The sequence below is a fragment of the Micromys minutus genome, assembly GCF_963924665.1.
Source record: "Micromys minutus genome assembly, chromosome: 26".
NCBI lineage: Eukaryota > Metazoa > Chordata > Mammalia > Rodentia > Muridae > Micromys > Micromys minutus.
The window spans coordinates 12,046,845-12,067,663 of record NC_137961.1 but is presented as its reverse complement, the minus strand read 5'-3'; the positions used below and the strand labels follow the sequence as shown (position 1 = coordinate 12,067,663).

Genomic DNA, 20,819 nt, shown 5'->3' with positions numbered 1-20,819 from the left:
GTCTATTTCCCAGCCAATAATCCTATCATATGATTTGCCATGTTTCATATGGTTTGCTGCTTTTAACTCCAATTATCCACCTCACATGGCCATTATTTTATGACTCCCATAACCTATGGTGGATTTCTGCTCTCTCTACCTTTTCCTCCTCCCTCCTCGTGGTTTTCCTTTGACCCCAAGTTTGGTAACCCTAAAACCCTGTCTATGCCTCTTCTGCCCAGCTATTGACTGTTGGCATCTTTAGTCACCAATCTGAAGTAACCAGGGGTCAAGGTCCCATAGGATCCCATGGGTCTATGTGCGGACTCTTTCTTCTCCAGTTCAACCAGGATTCGGGGGCCTGCTCTGAGCATTACAACACATAGCAACAGACCAAACCTCAATGTGAAGGCAACTTTTCAAAGCATTTAATTTGGCTTATGATCCAAGGGGTATTGGCTCACCATGGAATGATCAGGGCAACCAGCGTCAAAGGTTGCAGTTAAAGGAGGGTGCTCGGAGCTCATGTCTTCAGTCTGTCTCACCAAAGAGTGTGTAGGAACTAGAACTGGTGTGAGGATGTTTAAGTATCAACTCACACCCTCAGTGACATATTTTCTCCAGCAGGGGAGCATTTCCTAAATCTCCCCAAAAGATACCACCAACTGACAAGGGTTGGGTTCTCTGACTTAAAGCCTACACAATTGAGTTCTGTAACATGAGCCAATTCATGTTGAAGAAAAGCTCTGCAGGTAAGACTTTAGATGCCTCAACCTCTGGGTTATAGTAATAAATGTTTGTTAAATAACATTCATGAGTAAATTTTCTTTATTTATCATCTTTTTAAAATTTTAATTATGAGATTTGGCTATGCCTTTGTGTATGTCTGTACATGTTCATGCTGATTTCCAAGAAAATTAAACTGTTGCATTTTCTTAAGACCTACAGGAAGTTGTCAAAGCCTAGCTTTTTTCCTGGGAGTGAGCTTTTATTAATCGCTTGGGCGTTTCTATGGCAATGTAAACATTTAAAAGTCTTTAATATCATCCTGATGTCAGTGAATAGGAAAAGACTCATACCAGATAAAAACCCTAGCCATGTAAATGACTTGGTAAAGAGCATACGCATCACATGTTTAAACACGTGTTTTGGTAGAAATCACTAATTGTAGTTGTGCTTTGTATTTTGAAATCTTCAGAATAGATATTAAAGTGTATTGTATATGTGACAAATCCCCCTCCAAAACTAATCGAAAAACAAAACAAAACAAACAAACAGACAAAAAAACCCAGAACCATGAAAACAAAGCCAGGTAAAATAAGACAAAAGAAATTGATCTAAGAAGTCCAAAGGACTTCCTGTCCTAGAAGGAGACTTTTAAGTAGGAAACTAAAATTTCTGAGAACCAGATGACTTTCCTAAGTGAATTGTACTGAACGTCTAATGTAGAGCTAGCAGCAACCTCTAGTGAACTCATCTAGAATTTGGAAGAAACTTCAGAACCATCATACTGAGTCAGTGACACCTTATGGGGCTTTGAATAAGTTTTGCCCCCATATAATTCTGTGTTTTAACACTTCCTTATTGAAGAAGTTGTGGCTTTGTTGGAGAAAACGTGTCACTATGTAGGTGGGCTTTGAGGCCTCAATATGATGAGGCTCTGCCCAGTGCAGAAGAACCTCCTTTGGTTCCCTGCAGATCAAGATGTAGAACTCTCTGTTTCATCTCCGGCATCATGCAGGCCTGGATGCTGTCTTGCTTCCTGCCATGATGCTAAAATGGACTACACTTCTGAAACTGTAAGCCGGCCCCAATTAAATGTTTTCCTTTGTAAGAGTTGCCTTGGTCATGGTGTCTCTTCACAGCAATGAAACCCTAACTAAGACAAAGCACATTACTGAAGTAAAAGACATTATATATGAGACCAATTCCAAACCAGTGTCCCCAGTGCACATGGATTGAGAAACCTTCCATAAATAAATTTAGCAACCCATAATAACCTTATACACCCGAAAAGTAGGACTTATATCACCGATAGGGATAGTCTAACAAACAAAAGGAAACAATGAAATACTTCCCATTAGCATAAGGGAAAACACACAAAGACTCTTATTGACAAGGAAAACAACAGGTCAAAAATCTCACAACCTCCCTTGAGAAACACTCTATAAACAAGAAAACAGTATCTACAAAGAAGACTTCAAAACACCACAGCTGATGCTCTTAATGGTAAGACTGAAATCTTTTCCCCTAGACAAGGATATCTGTTTTTACTGCTTGTTCCACATTTGACTAATGGCTGGCTGTATCTGGTGCAGCTGAACCAGAAAGATAAAAGGAAAGAATAGTCTCAAAGAATTAATGAGCTTGTTTATTAAAAAATCTGAAGAATCTACACAATAGCATTTAGAGCTAAGTTCTTTAGAGTTAGAGGATGCAAGATAAACTTTCAAAAAATCAGTCTGTTTTTTATAATTTCTGTACAGTATCAGTGGACACTGTAAATGGAGTTGCAAAACAACTCCATGTATGACTGGGTAAGTAAGAATACTTGAAGTAACTGTAACTATGCAATAAAAGCTACAAAACATTATTGGAAAAAACTACAGAAGACCTAAGCAAACAGAAGACACCTATTCCTGAATCAAAAGAACCTTGTTCTGATGGGCTGTCCTCTCTCCAGATTGATCTCGACAAGAAATTACATGTAATCAAAGTTGATCCTAAAATCATGTGCGAATACAAGAGATGCTGAGTACTCACTAAACAATCCTCAAAACAATCTCTAAAATTCATGCTATGAGGATACTTATATTTACTGATTTTAAAGCTTAACACATTCTACACTAACTTGTACCAAGGTTGTATACTACTAACATAAGGAGAAACATTGATAATCTGAGTAGAACTAAAATTTCAGAACACAACACATATATATGCAGTAATTATTAAAAAGGAAGGCTTATCTCTTTATCTGCCCCTTTAGTCTCACTCCTCGGGTGCACCTCTAGTTTGGAGCCGCTCACACGGACTCTGTCACTCAGTCCCCCTCCACGAGATTCCCTTCCCAGGCAGCTCACTCTGCCTGCCCTGTTGCTTCTGTCCCAGTGTGTTTCCTTACCCCACCACCCAGCACAATTATGACTCTACAGCCCGGGAACTTTTCATACAGGTTTATACATTAAATTCTCAATCCACAAACCCTTTACACAGTAAGATTACATCCAATAGACAAAGATACAAACTACCCTTCTATAAGAGATAAAAGATCTATAAAATGCCTTAAAAATATTCAATTCTACCTAACACCAATTATGGCCACCAGGATCCAGGTCTGTTTTCTCCAGCTCCATCTTGATCTCTTCCCAATCTCTGTTCCTCTTCCATTTTTCTACCTTTTCTCTGCCTACCTCTCCACTACATATCAATACACACACACACACACACACATACACACACACACACACACACACACGCACACGCACACATGCACACACACGCAAACTCGTCACCAAATGAATCAAGTCTAAATTTAAGAGCAAAACCTTTAAAAGCCATGAGAACAAAATCAAACTATAAATCTTCATAGCCCAAAACTAAGGTATGTCTCAATTGTGGCACTGAAAACCTAAACATCCGGGAACATTATAAATTATATTCCGTTGATGCTCACTCTTGTACGCATCTGAGGACATTTTCAAGACAATAAGAACACAGTCTACTTCTGGTGTATCTGTTTGCCCGCTGCCTGTCTGCCTGCCTATCCGTCTGTCTATCTGTCGTTCTCTGCGCTCCGATCCCGTGGGGCTCATTTGGTTCCATTGGTCTAATGGCATGGTTGAGCTTTCTAGTCTAAGCTGAGATTGGACTGAGGATTACCATGAAAGCAAAGACATAACCTTGATTTCTGTAGCTTGGGCTATATAGTTTTCCCTGGATGCCGCGTGCCGGTGCAGCAGAGATGGATGTGGGCTCTATGCCAGAGTCTCACAGGATCGGGCCATCTGCAGAGACAGCGGTATTCCTCTCACACTGCTATCATGCGGTCTGAGAGGCAAGCACTGAAGGTCTTGGCACAAAACACTAATGCCTTGCTTTAACCTTTCCTAATAATAGAAAGGATGCCAGAACCGAGCAGCGCCTCTCCTAACTTCTGACTGGCTGTATCCCCATGGGGAGTAGAGGCTTGATTGGCTGTATCCCATGGGGAGTCTATTTTGTCTATTTATGTCTTTATCTCCAGCATCAAAGAAATGCTTTTCACAAAGCAAGTGACAAGTTAATGTGAACAAAATGCATAAAATAACTATTAATTAATAGAGCTACGTGGTGGCACATTACGCTTTCCCACTGGATTAAGACACCCTGTAATTCCCTTAAACTTTAGTAGTTTCCAATGACTTACACATATGTTTTTCATGCATGAGTTTTACTAGGTTCTTATAATTCTAAAGCCAGGCATTTATGATTCAAAATTTTATTTTCCTTTTTCAAGACAAGTTCCTGCTACATCGCCCTGGGTGGGTGGTGCTGCCTGTTATTCTGACTGGCCTTGAATTCATGACAATCCTCCTGCTTCAGCATCCCAAGTGCTACCCTTCTTAGCTAAGATTAGCTTGGGAATCAGACAGTCTATGACACAATTAGTTCTTTTCTATAACTTCATACAATTTTAACTCAAAAGTGAATAGACACATTTCCCAAGAGCTTATTATAATTGCCCCAAGGTAATCACAGGCAGATTTACCAACCTATCCCAGCATGCCCTTCTGCTAACAGGCTCAGGGTTAGGCACCTCACATGGAGTTTTCATTCTGCAGGCATGGAAAAGTCGAAGGATCACCTTAATTCAGTTCACCTGCATTCCTTCAGCTAACTCGAGAGCTCAGAAAAGCAGTTAATTTGACTCAGTTGTTTGACATATTGACAACTAACTTGATTTAAAGCAATCAACCTGCTTTGTGTGGTCTTTGTTTATTGCATCTCTCCCTCTCCCTCTATCTCTCTCTCTCCCTCTATCTCTCCCTCTCCCTCTATCTCTCCCTCTCCCTCTATCTCTCCCTCTCTCTCTCCCTCTTTCTCTCCTTTCCCCCTCCCTCTATCTGTCTCTCTCTCTACCTCTCCTTCATTTTTCCCTCTCTCTCCCTCTCCCTTTATCTCCTCCTCTCCCTCTCCTCCCCCTTCTCTCTCTTCCTCTCCTCCCTCCCCTCGCTTTATTCCCTCTCCTCCTTCCCACTTTCTCTCTCCCTCTCCTTCCTACTTCTCCCTCTCCCTCCTTCCTTCTCCTCCCCCTTCCCCCTCCCCTTCTCCACCTTTCTCCCCCCAGGGCTGGGAGTTAAACTTAAGGACTCACAAATCCCAGGCAAGTAGTTCTACCACTGGGCTCTACCATATTTGTTAATATGCAGTTCAATGCACCACCAGAATATGTATGCTGACAGCCGTGTTGTTTGATTTTTCTTTCTGCATTTCTGGTGTAAGACCCCCATGTTTTATCGATTTACTTTTTTTAAAGATTTCCCTTTTCACGCATATGTGTGGTTGTCAGTTTGAGTCTGTGCATAGAGGCCAGAGGTTCCCTGTAACTAAAATTACAGGCAGCTGTGAACTTTTCTGTGTGGGTGCCAGGAACCAATCCGGGGTCTTCTGCAAGGAATGTTGACCGCTGAACCATCTCTCCATCCTGCTTTGCCCATTCCTGTTTATGATGACGGGAAACTGTGCTTAGGCCTTATATTCTCTGAGGCCAAGAGCAAGTTCTTCCAAACTGCAGGATTTATGGTCTTCTACAATATCCTGGAGAAATGGAAAAAGAAACTGACCCATTAGAGAGGCATCAACTTGGCATGGCAGGACTTTGGACAATAATAACCCTGTCCTTTCAGGGCATCTGTCTGAACTGCTGCAAGAGAACACAGGTCAGGGTCACAGCTGCTGTGTTTTACACAGTGTCCCCAGGGCTAGCTCAGTGCTTACCATGCAATTGGTGCCGTGTGTGTGTGTGTGTGTGTGTGTGTGTGTGTGAGAGAGAGAGAGAGAGAGAGAGAGAGAGAGAGTGAGAGAGAGAGAGAGACAGAGACAGAGACAGAGAGACAGAAAGAGACTGAGAGAGGGAGAGACAGTGACGGAGAATTAATAAAATTTTACCAACTAAAATTAAAGAAAAGGGGAAGAAAAAGTTGTGTATTCAATACCAAAAAGTATCAGTACGATCGTAAAAACACACCCGGGTGTCATCACACCCAGGCATGAAGCGCCATACTATGTATTTGTCAGAGAATTGTTCATGTATTCCCTTGTAGTCTACTTGTAGTTTTGAGAACTGAAAAGAACACTGGCATTTCCAGCCCCAGGTTAGAAGCTTTGCTAGAAGGTAATTAGTGAATAGAACACCAGTATGAAGTGGACTTCTTAGAAGGAAAGCCAAAGTCTTGTGTAACAGAGAGAACTAAGTATAGAATCCTCAAGTCTCCACTGCCTTGTGTATGTATCTACATATGTGTGCTTGTGTGCTCAACATAGAGAAAGGGGGGGGGGGAGCACAGGGTAGGGGACATCAAGATAAACACCAGCCAGGCGACTGGAAAGAGTCTGCACTATTCCGACAGTGGGTGAAGAAGAGAAGACCTCAGGGAGCTTCCTGAGGCTCTGAGAGAGTGCTTTTCTCTTCCTGTGTTGAAACATCCTCATTTCCACAGAATTACAGATTCATGGGAAGTTGTGAAGAAAATACTAGGAGGCCCCCTGTGGCTTCTCCTGCTTATCTTTGTTGGCTGTGATTTATGGGACAGGGTTAGAGACCTGGCTTGCTTGGTTATGAGATTGTTGTTTCCTTAGTTACTCTGCTGTGGTTGGATACATTAGGGTTAGGCCCCCCTCAAGAGCCATGTGAGAAGATGATGAGTCATTTTATGAAAGCAATCTAAATATACTTATAATGCATTAGGAGGGCTTAATAGATTCTGAGAAAATCTATCCTGCTGTGTAGCAACTGATGTTAATGATTATAGTCACACACCACACCATAAAGGATCTGTTTAGGGAGGCAAAAAAAATGTATTACATATGGAATCTATAGCAAAAACTAGACAGGACTCAAATGCTCACCAATCAAGAATTAGTTGATGGGCTGGAGCCATGTCTTAGCAGGTAAGAGCAGTCTGCTCTTTTACAGGTCCTGAGTTCAATCCCCCAAAACCACATGGTGGCTCATAGTCATCTATAGTGTGATCTGATGCCCTCTTCTGGCATGCAGGTGTACATGCAGACTTGTATACATAAATACATCTTTTTAAAAAGGAATTAGTTGAAGAAATTGTCAAAAAAAAAAAAAAAGAAAGAAATTGTCCACTGGATAACTTTATGCAGAATTTTAAGTACATATTAATAGTGATAACATCCATATATAATATAGATATGTATCTAGAGACATATATGTACATTTTATCTCTCTTCCTTTTATTATTTTCTTCTCCCCTCTTTGACTGACATTGAGGAATAGAGTGCACTCACTGTGGTCTAGTGTCATACTCTCCCTATTACTTTGGCTTTACCTTCTGTAGGTGACCTGAGAGGGTCCCTTGGCTTTAACTATCAATGCAGATCGCTTGACATCTACATTCCCAATGTTCTCCTTTATCCTTAGCTCAGACTCTTATATTCAGTTGACAATTTGACATTGTCTCTTGGATTTTCAAATGTCCAGCAGACTATATCCTCCCCCCACTCCCAAGCATTCCTCTGTGAACTGGCCTTGGCTTATCTTTTTGTCTTTTATTTAAACCCAACTCCATCCCCTATTCACTTTGCTCTAATTTGTTTATTCTATATTTTGGCACATCAAGTTCATCCTGGGCTCAGTAACTTCCCCTTTGCTGCCCTGTCTCCTGGAAATGTTTTTTCTTAGCTGTTCTATCTCAAGTTCATCTTTTCAGAAAAGCTTCTCCTATTAACATATTTAAAGCCATACCATCCTGCAATAGCTCTTACACCTCATTTTATGGATACACAACACGTATTTGCCACCTTTCTCCCCATTAAAATGTTATCTCCAGCCGAGAAACTCCCTATCTTGTTAATTCCTGGAACCAGAATATCTTCAAAGAGTTCCTGAAACATAAAAATGTTCAATTAATATATGCACCACAATGTTCATAGCAGCTCTATTTATAATAGCCAGAAGCTGGAAAGAACCCAGATGTCCTTCAGAAGACGAATGGATACAAAAATTGTGGTACATTTACACAATGGAATACTACTCAGCCACCAGAAACAATGACTTAACCAAATTCTTAAGAAAATGGCTGCATCTAGAGGATATCATCCTGAGTGAGATAACCCAGTCACAAAAGAACAGACATAATATGCAGTCACTGATATTGGGATGCTAACCCCAGAGGCTTGCACTCCCCCAGAAACAACTCACAGACTGTATGAAGTCCAAGAAATAAAGAAAACAAAACAAAAAAAAATTTATAAAACAAGAAGACTTTGACTATTTCCATGTTGCGTTTTGTTTTGCATGTACTTTACGCTCATTGTAACTATTAGGTTTTCAATGCATACTGTCAAGCCTTTGAAAAAATCAAGTACTGACTAAAAAATATATTCATATAGTTTTATGTAAAAATTATTTTAAAATCTAAAAAAACAGTACTGACAAAAATGTATAATTTTAAGCAAAAAATGTTTAAAATCTGTACATTTATCTTTGTTTTGTAAAATAAAGTTGTTTTAAAAAATGTTCAATTAATATTTATGTTGAATAGGGATTTGGGGTGTAACTCAGAGGTAGAGTGCTTGCCTTTAGGAGGAGTTGGGCCATGGGTTCAGTTTCCAGCACAGAATGAAAGATTATGCTGAATAAAGTTGGGAAGGATGTATACCAGTTTATGGGTAGTATAGGAGGTAAATTATGAATTCATATTTACTTTTCAGACAAGAAGTATTGTAGTCTTTATTTGAAATAAAATGCATCTTAATTATAAATAAGAATCAGTAAACAGTGAATTCTCGGGCTATGGATCTGAAAGAGGAGTCCTGGGAGGTTTTCTATTTTGATGATGATAGATAGACAACCTGTCATAGACCACATGGAATACCTGTGGTTTTGTAGACACACCAAGCAGTCAAGCAAGAAGGTGGTTCCACGATTCACATCCTTTTGGGTTGGTTGTTGTATACTTCTGGAGATTCATTTAAATAATTTCCCCCAAAGGTTAACGACAGGAGCAGCCAGTATTGTGAGCTCCTACCTGTTTTGCGCCACATCTCTGACAGATGCGCTCATCTGTTTACTTCTTTTCTACACACAGAAGCACAACGTTAGCTGCTGTCCCCAGCTTTGAGTGTTATGTCAGCACACGAGGGACAGACCTTCGGCTTATCGAATATTGCAGCTCTTTGCTTGTTCTGGAGCCTCTTCTGAGACTATGGACTTAGTTCAAGGCCGGGTGATGCTATTTTTTTCTTTTTTCTAATAGGAGGACAAATAGTGTTTGCTTTGGTCACCCAAGTTCAGGTTATTGAATCATGGTCCTATGCATATATAAAGTCTAGTTAGAGCCACTGTTTTGGGATGGCCTTGCTTTGCTAAGCACAGATTCTCCCCTTGGGAACTTTTCCTGCTCTTGCAAAATGATGACCATTTCTTTGGTTTGGGGGATTGCTGTGGTTGTGAGCTGTTGCATATGGTTTGTCGTTGGGATAAGGAGAAGGTATGAAAAGATATTTTTTAATTTGTCTTTTAGTGTATTTCTAGTATTCGTTGCCTTCACTATTACAGTGTGAAAAATACTGATACATTAACATTTTAAAATTTAAAATGTAAAGATACTTCTTTGACTAAATCTAACAAGATGTGGATAGTTCCCCCTTGGAACATTCACATACACCACTGGTAATGCAGATCTTGTTAAACAAAACTTTAAAAAAAAATCACAAAATTTTGATGCAAGTTTGTGTATGTTTGTGTAGAACAAACCTAAGCTGGGAAGAGTAATATTTGGGAGCGATCGTTCTGTGACATGAACTGAACAGATGCTCTGCCTAGGCAAGCATTCATTTGGGTTTTCTGCAGACTCGCTCTGAGCTTGGGTGAGAGCACAGGGCTCGAATCTGCCTGCCTCTAACTTTCCTGTCCAGTGTTAATCGGCTGTGTGGCTGGGAAACACTGCACATGACACCAATGTGAATAGTTCAAAGAACATTTAGGGGCAGGATATTTAGATATTTTCTGTCCTGTCAACATCAGAGTAGGATATCCCTGGCTTTATCGTCAGAGAGGTAGACCACTGTGTGTTGTCTTACTTTAAAATTTTTTCTTTGCCCCTTGAGTTATTATAATTAGTATCTGATAGCTTCCAGTTTTAATTAAGCAGCTTAATCTTCATGCTAGGAAAGCGAATATCAATTAAGCTCAGTTATTCTTACAAGACATAAAATAGTTTGTGTTGGGAAGTAAATAAGTTTATAATTTTAATAAAACATTTAAGAGAGAGCAAAAGAGCGTTGGATTATAGCTCGTGATCTGCCAATGCTTACCTGACCCAGTTTTATTTTTTAAGGATCTACTTTTTTTCAATTTTTTATAGGATCTAATTTTTTAAATGAGATTCCTGTTCTCTTCAAATATTGCAGAATACTAATGTTCGTTTTTCAGAGTTGAGGATCAAATGGAGGGTTTCAGAGCTCCACCACTGAGCAACACCTCCAGCTCTCAGGATGCCTGTATTTTAAATTATATAGATTGTTAAAACTTGATTATATAGATTGTTAAAACTTGAGTCCCGTATCCCTTTCTGTTACTTGATGTTTCACCTTCTTTAAAACACTGAGCAAATGAAACATTTTAGGAATTTAGGAAAATGATTCTTAGAACGAGTCTAATAATTAGGTGACAGTTTCATTTCTATACCAAGAGCTAGAATCTTGTTGGCTGTGTTAACACTTTCAGCTCTGTCGTTGGGAAAAGCAATCAGACACGGGCATAGAAAACAATGTAGTGAGTCCTTGATGAATGTTTGTATATATGGTGGTGGGTAGCCTAATGGGTGGGTTGCTAGATGGATTTATGAGTGAGTAGATTTAGTAATTGCCTTCACCGATATCTTAGTAAGCTAAAAAAGCCAGTTTTAGTAAAAGGGCGGGGTCCCCACCATCAAAAGAAGTATCTACAAACTGTGGTTACGAAGCTTGCAATAAGTAGTGGAAAACACGTGTCATTTCCCCCAACCTCTCAAATCTCTGCCTTACAGGAAAGTAGGTGAGCCTCCGTTGGAGAACGGGTATATCCCGTACCTGGGCTGTGCTCTGAAATTCGGATCCAATCCTCTAGAGTTCCTCCGAGCGAATCAAAAGAAGCACGGTCACGTGTTTACCTGCAAACTGATGGGGAGATACGTTCACTTCATCACAAACTCCCGGTCATACCACAAAGTCTTATGTCACGGAAAATACTTTGACTGGAAAAAATTTCACTACACTACTTCTGCGAAGGTAACGAGTTAAGCAGACTCGGTGTCCTTAGTCTGTTGGTGAATTGGTATACTTAGTTGTTCCGATTTTATTAGGACGTGGGATAGAGGTAGCGTAAAATCAGGAAGTCTCCTAGTAAGAAGTGTTAGAAATGAGATAGATGTAAGTTTGTCATCGACGGTTACAGAGGACACTGCACACATGGATCAGGAAGGTGCAGCTTCATAACTCCAGTGGTGCGTACACAACAGTCTGAGCAGAGTGTGGGCACACTTAACCTTCAGTCCTTGAAAGTAGGCTGTGTATTTAAACATCATTGGGATGCCATCAAGAACCTGTTCCAAAGAAAACAGCATTTAATAATTGTCTTTCAAGGAAATATTAGATATAGTCTCTGTCGTTAACTAGATTGAAATATGGTCAAAGTGCATCCATAAGAAATATACAGGCAGGATAGTATAACACCAAAGGATGATGGGTAACCCAGAGAGGTTCCACTGTAAAGCGGGGATTTGAAGTGACCCCTAGGGAAGAGGATGTCTTGGTTCTTCCTTTGGAATGTGCTGTGAAATCACATTAGGGAAGGCCAGACAGAGAAGTGTGAACGTATTTAAACTATCTTCCAGTCACTCTCTAACACTAGCCCTCCCCGTTTCATGGATTTTATTTTCTGCCAGGCATTTGGACACAGAAGCATTGACCCAGATGATGGAAATACCACGGAAAACATAAACAACACTTTTAACAAAACCCTCCAGGGAGACGCTCTGTGTTCACTCACCGAAGCCATGATGCAAAACCTCCAATCAGTCATGAGACCTCCTGGCCTTCCTACATCAAAGAGGGCCGCCTGGGTCACGGAAGGGATGTACGCCTTCTGCTACAGAGTGATGTTTGAAGCCGGATATCTGACTCTGTTTGGCAGAGATATTTCAAAGACAGACACACAAAGAGCGCTTATTCTAAACAACCTTGACAACTTCAAACAGTTTGATGAAGTCTTTCCAGCCCTGGTGGCAGGCCTCCCCATTCACTTGTTCAAGACGGCACACAAAGCCCGGGAAAGGCTGGCTGAGAACTTGAAGCACAAGAACCTCTATGTGAGGGACCAGGTCTCGGATCTGATCCGGCTACGCATGTTTCTCAACGACTCGCTCTCCACCTTCGACGACATGGAGAAGGCCAAGACGCACCTCGCTATCCTCTGGGCATCTCTAGCCAACACGATTCCTGCAACCTTCTGGAGCTTCTTTCAAATGATCAGGTGACTAGGAATTTAAGTGTTTATCCCTTATAGTGACAGATGTTATATATATATATTTTTTTAACTCAAAAAAAAAAAATCCGCAAAGACGTGTAGACTTTTCTGTGCCGTCAATCAACAAAGCGCTGCCCAAGGCCTATGTTTAGAACGTGCACAACAGAAGCAGCATTTTGTAGGATCTCAGTCCCACGTTCATCACCATATAAACATTTTTAAATGATGACTGACTTGCAGAGGTGATAAGGGCGGTGGCCACGCCTTACTAATTCCTGCTGTGCTGCTGTCTCACAGGAATTCTCAGCTAAGTAGCACCACTGATTTCATCCCATACACGAACTGCAGCCATCTTTTAAGTCACACGACTACTTGCTAGTCAAACAACCCTGAGGCCCGGTTCACTGTAACCGGGTGAGATAGGTCTCAAACTCAGCCTCCAACCAATTTCCAGGCATTGGAATGGAATATCCCTTGTCCCACCATTCAAAAACAGTAATGTCAACCGAAAGAGTTCTGAAGCCATGCTGTGAATTTTAAGAGTACATTTTAACTTCTCCTTGAGGATTAACCAGTCCCTTGTAACTGTATTTCAGGTGATGTATTCCTTCTGACTTGCTATGCTCATCATATAGCAGAATCCTCAGTTTACAGAGACCTGACCAAAGTTTTGCTTTTACCTAGCAAAGCCCCTTTAATAGCCCGTTCATGAACTTAAGGACACGAGTCCAGTTCAGTGCCCTTTGGCATACTCCCTTTGGCAGAATTCTCTTTCACATTCTCATGACCTCCTCCTCTTGCACACTCCCTGGTACCATGACCTCTCCTATAACCACCTCATTAAAAGAAATGCATAATTCTTATTTCCTTGCAGATCTCTGAGTAAGGACGTTTCCCCCATTGTGTCTCTTCCCGTAGGAATCCCGAAGCAATGAAGGCAGCCTCTGAAGAAGTGAATGGAGCATTACAGGGATCTGGCCAAGAGCTCGGCTCTGGGGAGAACACCATTTACTTGGATCAAGTGCAACTGAATGACCTGCCGGTACTAGGTGTGCTCGCTGTGCTAAGCCCCACTCACCCTATCACTAGTAACAATGCAGGACACCAACCATGTGCTATATATTGTGCCCCCAAACCAATCTGATAGCAAGGGACATTTTCATTTGTATCTACCAAGCAAGAGACCGAGACCCAGGGTTGGGATGATGCCTGGGATCAGAAGAGGAAACAGAGGCAGCACTTTTGATACTCAGCCACTCTGTGTCCTTTGCCTCCATGTTAGTGCATTAAAACCACTAAGGTTAGGGATAAAGGAAGCACAGGGTTAATGTGAGCAAGGTACCATCAAGGAAGAATGATTGGGCTGAGTAGTGGGACTAAAGCTTTTCTTCCCCGGCTTCTATATTTACTAGCATACAGAAGCGTCATGTGTTTATAGTAAAACAATCTTGGTAAGTTCTCTTCTGTAAGGGACAGAAGCTGACATATGGTACCAGAGCAGTGTAGTTTGTTAAAAGCGGCAGAAGTCTGGCTCAAGGCCTCTGGTTTCTGCTACACCATTAATTCTGGCCTTGAACCAGACCAGTGACTCATTGCAGTGAACACTTGCAAGATAGCTGTTTGGGTAAAAATAATGTGGCAGACCCTGACACACCACAGCTTCCATGAAAAGATAATTAATGATGATGATGATGATGATGATGATGATTGCAATTATTTTGCTTTCTTTTATTTTGGAGGGAAGTTACAAGGATGGAGGGCAGATGTGGAGGGTCAGGGACATGAGTGGGACCAAGGTGTGTGATGTAAAATTCATAAAGAATTTTTTAAAAGTTAAAAAAAATAGTGACAGAAATCTAGGTCCTGTGCTGCGTGATGTGGAAGGCGTAGACACGTACACACATACACAATCATGTTATGGACCCTGAGAACAAGGCAGCTGAAGGTTAGAGGCTGGAAGGCCACACTGGACCTCTTTACACTCCAAGTATTTATCAAGAGATTTATCATGTTCCTGCATGTCTCTATCCGGAAGCAGGAAAGCATTGCACATCCTCAGATAACGAATGGCTGTAAAGGACACTCCTAAACACTGACTGGCACATGAATGAAATGACTGGAGAGACATTTACCTATCGGCATGTTTAGTCTGATCAACAATAATTCACGAGAATTGATTACTAGTTTATTCAATATTGTGTTCTACAGAAATAATATTAATGTTCTATAAAATGAGGGATAGCTATGTAGTTCTCACTGATGGTGAAGAATATCATATCACACCAAATATTAACTTAGATGGTTCTCAGCCTTCCCAACGCTGTAACACAGTTCATGTTGTGGTGACCCCCCCCCCACAACCATAAATTATTTTTATTGATACTTCAGAACTATAATTTTGGTACTATTATGAATTGTAATATAAATGCCTGTGGTTTTTTGGATAGTCTTAGGTAACCTGTGAAAGGTTTCTTGACCCCAAAGGGGTCAGAACGCACAGGTTGGGAACCTCTGATTTAGATGGTCGGATTGAAAATGTATGTTAGAACCCCTGAATCACCAAGAGTAGAACAGTAGCAACAGACACAGCTTTGGGAAGCTTTCACCTGTTAGCTTTCCATATGTTCATTTTGTATGTAGGTTGTCAGAAGTATTTCAGGTTTGATGTCAGGAGCCTTTAAGTGCATAGATTCAGGCTGGTGTGATGGCCCCAGTGGTTTAAAGAAAGCAGTTGCTGCTTTTGCAGAGGACCCAGGTTTAACTCCCAGCACCCATATGAAGGCTCAGAACCATCCACTTCTGGAGGAGCTGACAACTTCTTCTGACCTGTTCAGACATTGGGCATGTGCATGTGCATGCATACAGGCAAAATGCCCATAAAAACAAAAATAAATTGAAACTATTTTAATGTATAAATTATTCTTTCCCATACCTCCATTTCCCTTCCCTCTTTCCTTTTCTCCCATCTGACTTCTATCATTTTAAAATATATAGATAGCATCATCAAAGAGTCTCTGAGGCTTTCCAGTGCATCCATGAATATCCGTACAGTTAAGGAAGATTTCACTCTACATCTTGAGGATGGTTCCTACAACATTCGAAAAGATGACATAATAGCGCTTTATCCACAGTTAATGCACTTGGACCCTGAAATCTACCCAGACCCTCTGGTGAGTTTCTGCTCTTCAAAGCTAAGTATTGTGATATCCATGCAGGTTCAAATAAGGAATGGATTTTGCATTACAGCTTTGATTTGCTCATTAGAACCATAGTTAATTCCCCATCATAACAACAAATATTCATATGTTTTGACACTTCATTGATAGGGGCAAGAGTTTTAGTCCTTAGATTTTCATTCCATAGATTCTTCTAGATTGTGTTCTAGATTCCATTGTGTCTTCTAGATTGCAAAGCTACCTTTGTTTTCCTTAAAAAAATACCTTCTGCCAGGCCCACACTAATGGAAGATAACATATCTGACTCCATCCTTCTAGCTTCTGTTGAGAACCCTTCTTGCTTCTCTGCCTAACTGAGGCATGGGTCCCCAGGCAGAGCCAGAAGGCACCTAGAGCTTCTAGTTCCACTTGCTCTCTATATGCCCCCTCTGGCTTAGAGCTGGCTGTGTGGTAAATTGCTGAGGATGGAGTTATTAGTAGAAATTTACACTTTGGGTCTTCCAAATAAAAAACGGGACACATTGCTTTCACAACATCTCATTGGCTTGTTGTACGTTTATTGCAGACTTTTAAGTATGACCGGTACCTTGATGAAAGTGGGAAAGCGAAGACCACCTTCTACAGTAATGGAAACAAGCTAAAGTGTTTCTACATGCCCTTTGGATCAGGAGCTACAATATGTCCCGGAAGACTATTTGCCGTCCAAGAAATCAAACTGTTTTTGATTTTGATGCTCTCCTGCTTTGAACTGGAGCTTATAGAGAGCCATGTCAAATGTCCCCCTCTAGACCAGTCCCGGGCAGGCTTGGGAATTTTGCCACCACTAAATGATATTGAGTTTAGATATAAACTGAAGCACTGACTGTGGTGGGAAGAAGAGGACACTGGACGATGTTACTTGGCTGCTGAGCGTCAACACTATCACTAAACAGGCCTCTGGGACAAATGCTCACTGATGCTCCTTAGTGACTAGATTAGTGAGAACTCTGTTCTCACTGGCCACGTTCCTGAGTGTTCACATAGCTGGGACCCGAGTTACATCATTTTCAGAAGCCATGTCTTTTGTTTTTATTTTCAAAATGAAGATATTCCAATTGGCATGATTTTTTTTCCTAAGGAAATTGCTTTGTATTTTTATGAAAACTACCGGTTAATTATAAAAGGGCTTCAAATTCACGTTTTAGTGAAATTATTAATTTTTCACTAGTGAGGTCCTTCAGGTGTGAGCATATATTATAAAAATGTTCTAATGGGTCATATCATGCTATGCCTAAAGGTAAAGGAAAGTATTGTTCAGCCTTTTCTATGTCTGGTGGGAGCCTTTTGAAAATGATCTTACTGTTCTGGAAACACTAGGGAAGTTTCAACATTGCTCCTCCTTGTATTTTAACTTATTGTTGCTGTAAATTTTCATTCCAGTTTTAAAATACCTTATCTTCTCCCTTTTCTGACATGCATACCAATGAGCAGAATACTTTTCAAAAATTATAAAGGTATCCAGAACCCACCCTGAGACTTTCAGGCCTTTAAGCCCAGCACTGTTGAGGTAGAGCCAGGCAGATCGATGACTCTGAGGTTATTCTGGTCCACATCATCTCCAGATAAGCCAGGGCTACAGAATGGGACCTTGTTTAAAGAAACAAAACCAGTTAATTTTTATGTCATAACTGATTATGAATCAGCATAAATGATACATTTAAAATCAGGACTCAGAGAAAATGACCAATTAAAAAACTTAGTTATGAAGCATGTGGAGTTCATTAACTGCAAGTTGACGTAAGTTCTTTAAAAATGTTATATGTTTCATCTCTAGATGCTTTGTAGATGAAGAACAAGAATGAAAAGCTGAAAAATAGTGTTTAAATACTGAGTACAATAATGCTTTGGTAATATACTTTAAGAGAGTTTTTAGCTGTGCCATTTTTACTGGAAATATTTATGTGTAAATTATATTTATCTGTTTCTTATACCATAAATATAAAAAATATTGTAACATTTAGTAATTTTAAAATTACACCTCTTTCAGAAAATAACATAGGAATGTTCGTGTTAACTTTGAACACAACATTTAAATTATTCATCTCCTGATAAGCTATAATAATTTTTATCTTATTTATTTAAAATATTCCTATCTTCAAGAAACTCAAAATATTCAAAGTAATTGCTCACTCAAATGTCTCCCAAAGATAACAGAAGTTCAACAACATGTTTTTATCTTTAGGGACTGAAGCAAGGGCTGGTGGATGCTGGGCAGGTGCTCCAACAGTGAGTTATATCCACAAAACTTAAACTTTTAAAATCTCACCACTAAATATTATCATGGAGTCATTACCTAAGTAGGACATTTTTCTTTTCTTTTCTTTTCTTTTCTTTTCTTTTTTTCAGTTTGACAGAGTCCCATAGCAACCCAGGTTGGCTGGAATGCTCCACGTAGCTTAAGGAAGCTTTGAACTCACTGTACTTCCTGTTTTTCCTTGGTTTAGGAAGTAACTCTCCATATCAAGAAAACGTAATTGTTTAGATGAAGTACCAGAGTAACACAATTCTGTTATATACTAATCCATACTGAACTAAATTTTTTTTGAAAACAAGTTTTATGACTCTCTGACTTGAATATATCCATATGCCCTTCCATGGCTTCTTAAAAGCCTATTTTTCATACACAGAATGATGGGTCTCAAGGTGATGTCTCCTTCTCACGTCTACTCTTCTGCAGTGATGGATGGCAAATGATAGCCCATGGACCAAGGTTATGGGCTCTCCCTGTTTCTGTGCAGCCTAAGAGTTAAGAATAATTTCTTTTGTACATTTTAAATACTTAAGGGGAAAAAGCACATGACTATTGTGTGTCATACATGAAGTACCATATGAAATACTGGCAAACCTGTGAGTAAAATTTTTATTGGGAAACCAGACGCCTCATTCTTTTCATGATGTCAACAATACCATATTTTTAACCTGTGTGCGTGTGTGTGTGTGTGTGTGTGTGTGTGTGTGTGTGTGTGCTGTGCATTTTTGTGCAGGCAAGTGTGAGTGCTTGGATACATACATATGTGTGGAGGATGGAGGTTATGTTGAATGTTCCTCCACTGCTCTCCCTTGAGGGGCTCTCTCTTGAGCCAGAGTCCAATGCATGGGGTAGCCTAGCCAACTTGCCCCAGGGCCTTGAATTGCAGGAGGTCACCACACCCTCCTGGCATTTAGAGTGCTGCAGGATGTACTTCTCACTTACACAGTCAGTGCTTTCTCTGCTGAGCCCGGTGTCTACAGCTGTGTAACTGTAAAGGCAAGGAAGGCGCTGTGACAGAGACCAGGAGGACACAGAGCTTAGCATCTCAAAATCAGTGTCTACATAGGAAAAGAAAAAAGAGAGAGAAAGTCCCAAGTATTGGCCAGTTCTAGCTGCATTAGAACCCCCTGCTCACCTCCGGCAGAAAGACAGAGTATCAAGTGAGAGATAAGGTTGCCATTCCACAGTCAAAAACTGTGACCCATAATTGCTCCTGTCTGAAAGAACTGCAGGGACACAAATGGAGAAGATCTTGAGGAAAAGGGTGTCCAGAGACAAGCACAAATTGGGATCCAGCTCAGGGGGAGGCCCCAAGGCCTGACACTATTACTGAGGTTATGGAGCGCTCATAAAAAGGGACCTATCATGACTGTCCCCGAAAGCAGCTGAGTCAGATGCAGATATTTACCCCCAACCAATGGACAGAAGCTGCTAACACCTGTGGTTGAATTAGGTAAAAGTGACCCTGTAGGAGGATCAGCTGTTTCAATTAACCTGGACCCCTGAGATCTCTCAGACATTAGACCACCAACCAGGCAGCATCCACCAGCTGATATGAGGCCCCAACACATGTACAGCAGAGGACTGCCCGGTCTGGGTTCAGTCAGAGGAGATGCACCTAACCCTCAAGAAACTGGAGGCCCCAGGGAGTGCAGAGGTCTGGTGGAGTGGGAGGTGAGGGGGTGGGGACAGGCTCATGGGTGGGATGGGGAGGGATGGGGAGGGATGGGGAGGAGGTATGGGATGTGAAACAGTCAGAGGGTGGACCTGGAGGGAAACCCTTGCATGTTTTCTTAATTGATAATTTTATTAACTTAAGATGTATCAGTACCTGGAAAACTTTAAAGCACATGAGGAGAATTCATTTAAAACTCTGAAGATACAGTTTTATCAAAAATACCAATTTAGAAATTAATTAAAGACTACACCATTCATTTTAGAAAAAAAATTTATTTGAAAAAGGCATCTACGTTAAGAAACAACGATGTACATTGTATATGCATGTGTTAAAAATAGCATATTAAATTATGTTTTACACCAGCTAAGTATAATTAATAACAGCATTACAATAGCCTAATGTAAGGTAAAGTGGGCATGAAACAAACCACTGTGAATATTTCTCAGGATTGCTGTGGTCTGGTCTAGAGTCCACATGTGTATATGACACATGTGTAGTCTGAGTTTCTGCCCGAAGGCGAATATTAAAACCGCCTCTGCATTTCCCAGGTGCCAGTGCGAGGTTGGACGGTAGAGCTCTGAGAATTTGAACCCAGATCGCTGTGCTCAAAGCCGGCATCTGCAGGACTCCCAGAGGTCATCTTAACTCATATCAATGAAAAGATAAGCCACAATAAAGCACAATTTATGAGGCCATTCCTGTTCCTTGGTCCCCACTGTCTGGGAACATCACTTGGTCTGAGAATATGGACATTTTAGCCTGCTGGGCTCAGCTGATCAAGGGGGAACCAAGGCTGCAGTGTATTTATTATGAACTGTCTTATCCCCAACTCACCTCAGACAGTAGGGTGTCTCTTCGGCCGACAGAACATCATGAGATACCGTTTGTGAAGTCCTATGAACGGTTCCTATGGTTGCCGTTACAGGTCTTTGAGGCAGTAAGATCTCAGTCATGGATGACATT

At 40.8% G+C, this 20,819-nt stretch overlaps 1 protein-coding gene across 1 annotated transcript; it reads left to right on the top strand.

Annotated features, from left to right (window-relative positions):
* Positions 1 to 9,615: 9,615 nt before the first annotated feature.
* Positions 9,616 to 16,750, top strand: CYP7A1 (cytochrome P450 family 7 subfamily A member 1; the record flags this gene model as incomplete). The annotated part of the gene is made up of 6 exons (XM_080938776.1): positions 9,616 to 9,695; positions 11,235 to 11,475; positions 12,132 to 12,718; positions 13,631 to 13,761; positions 15,707 to 15,882; positions 16,454 to 16,750. The coding sequence occupies 6 exons, from the start codon at positions 9,616 to 9,618 to the stop codon at positions 16,748 to 16,750; spliced, it is 1,512 nt and encodes a 503-aa protein (XP_080794902.1).
* Between the last annotated feature and the right edge of the window lie 4,069 nt (positions 16,751 to 20,819).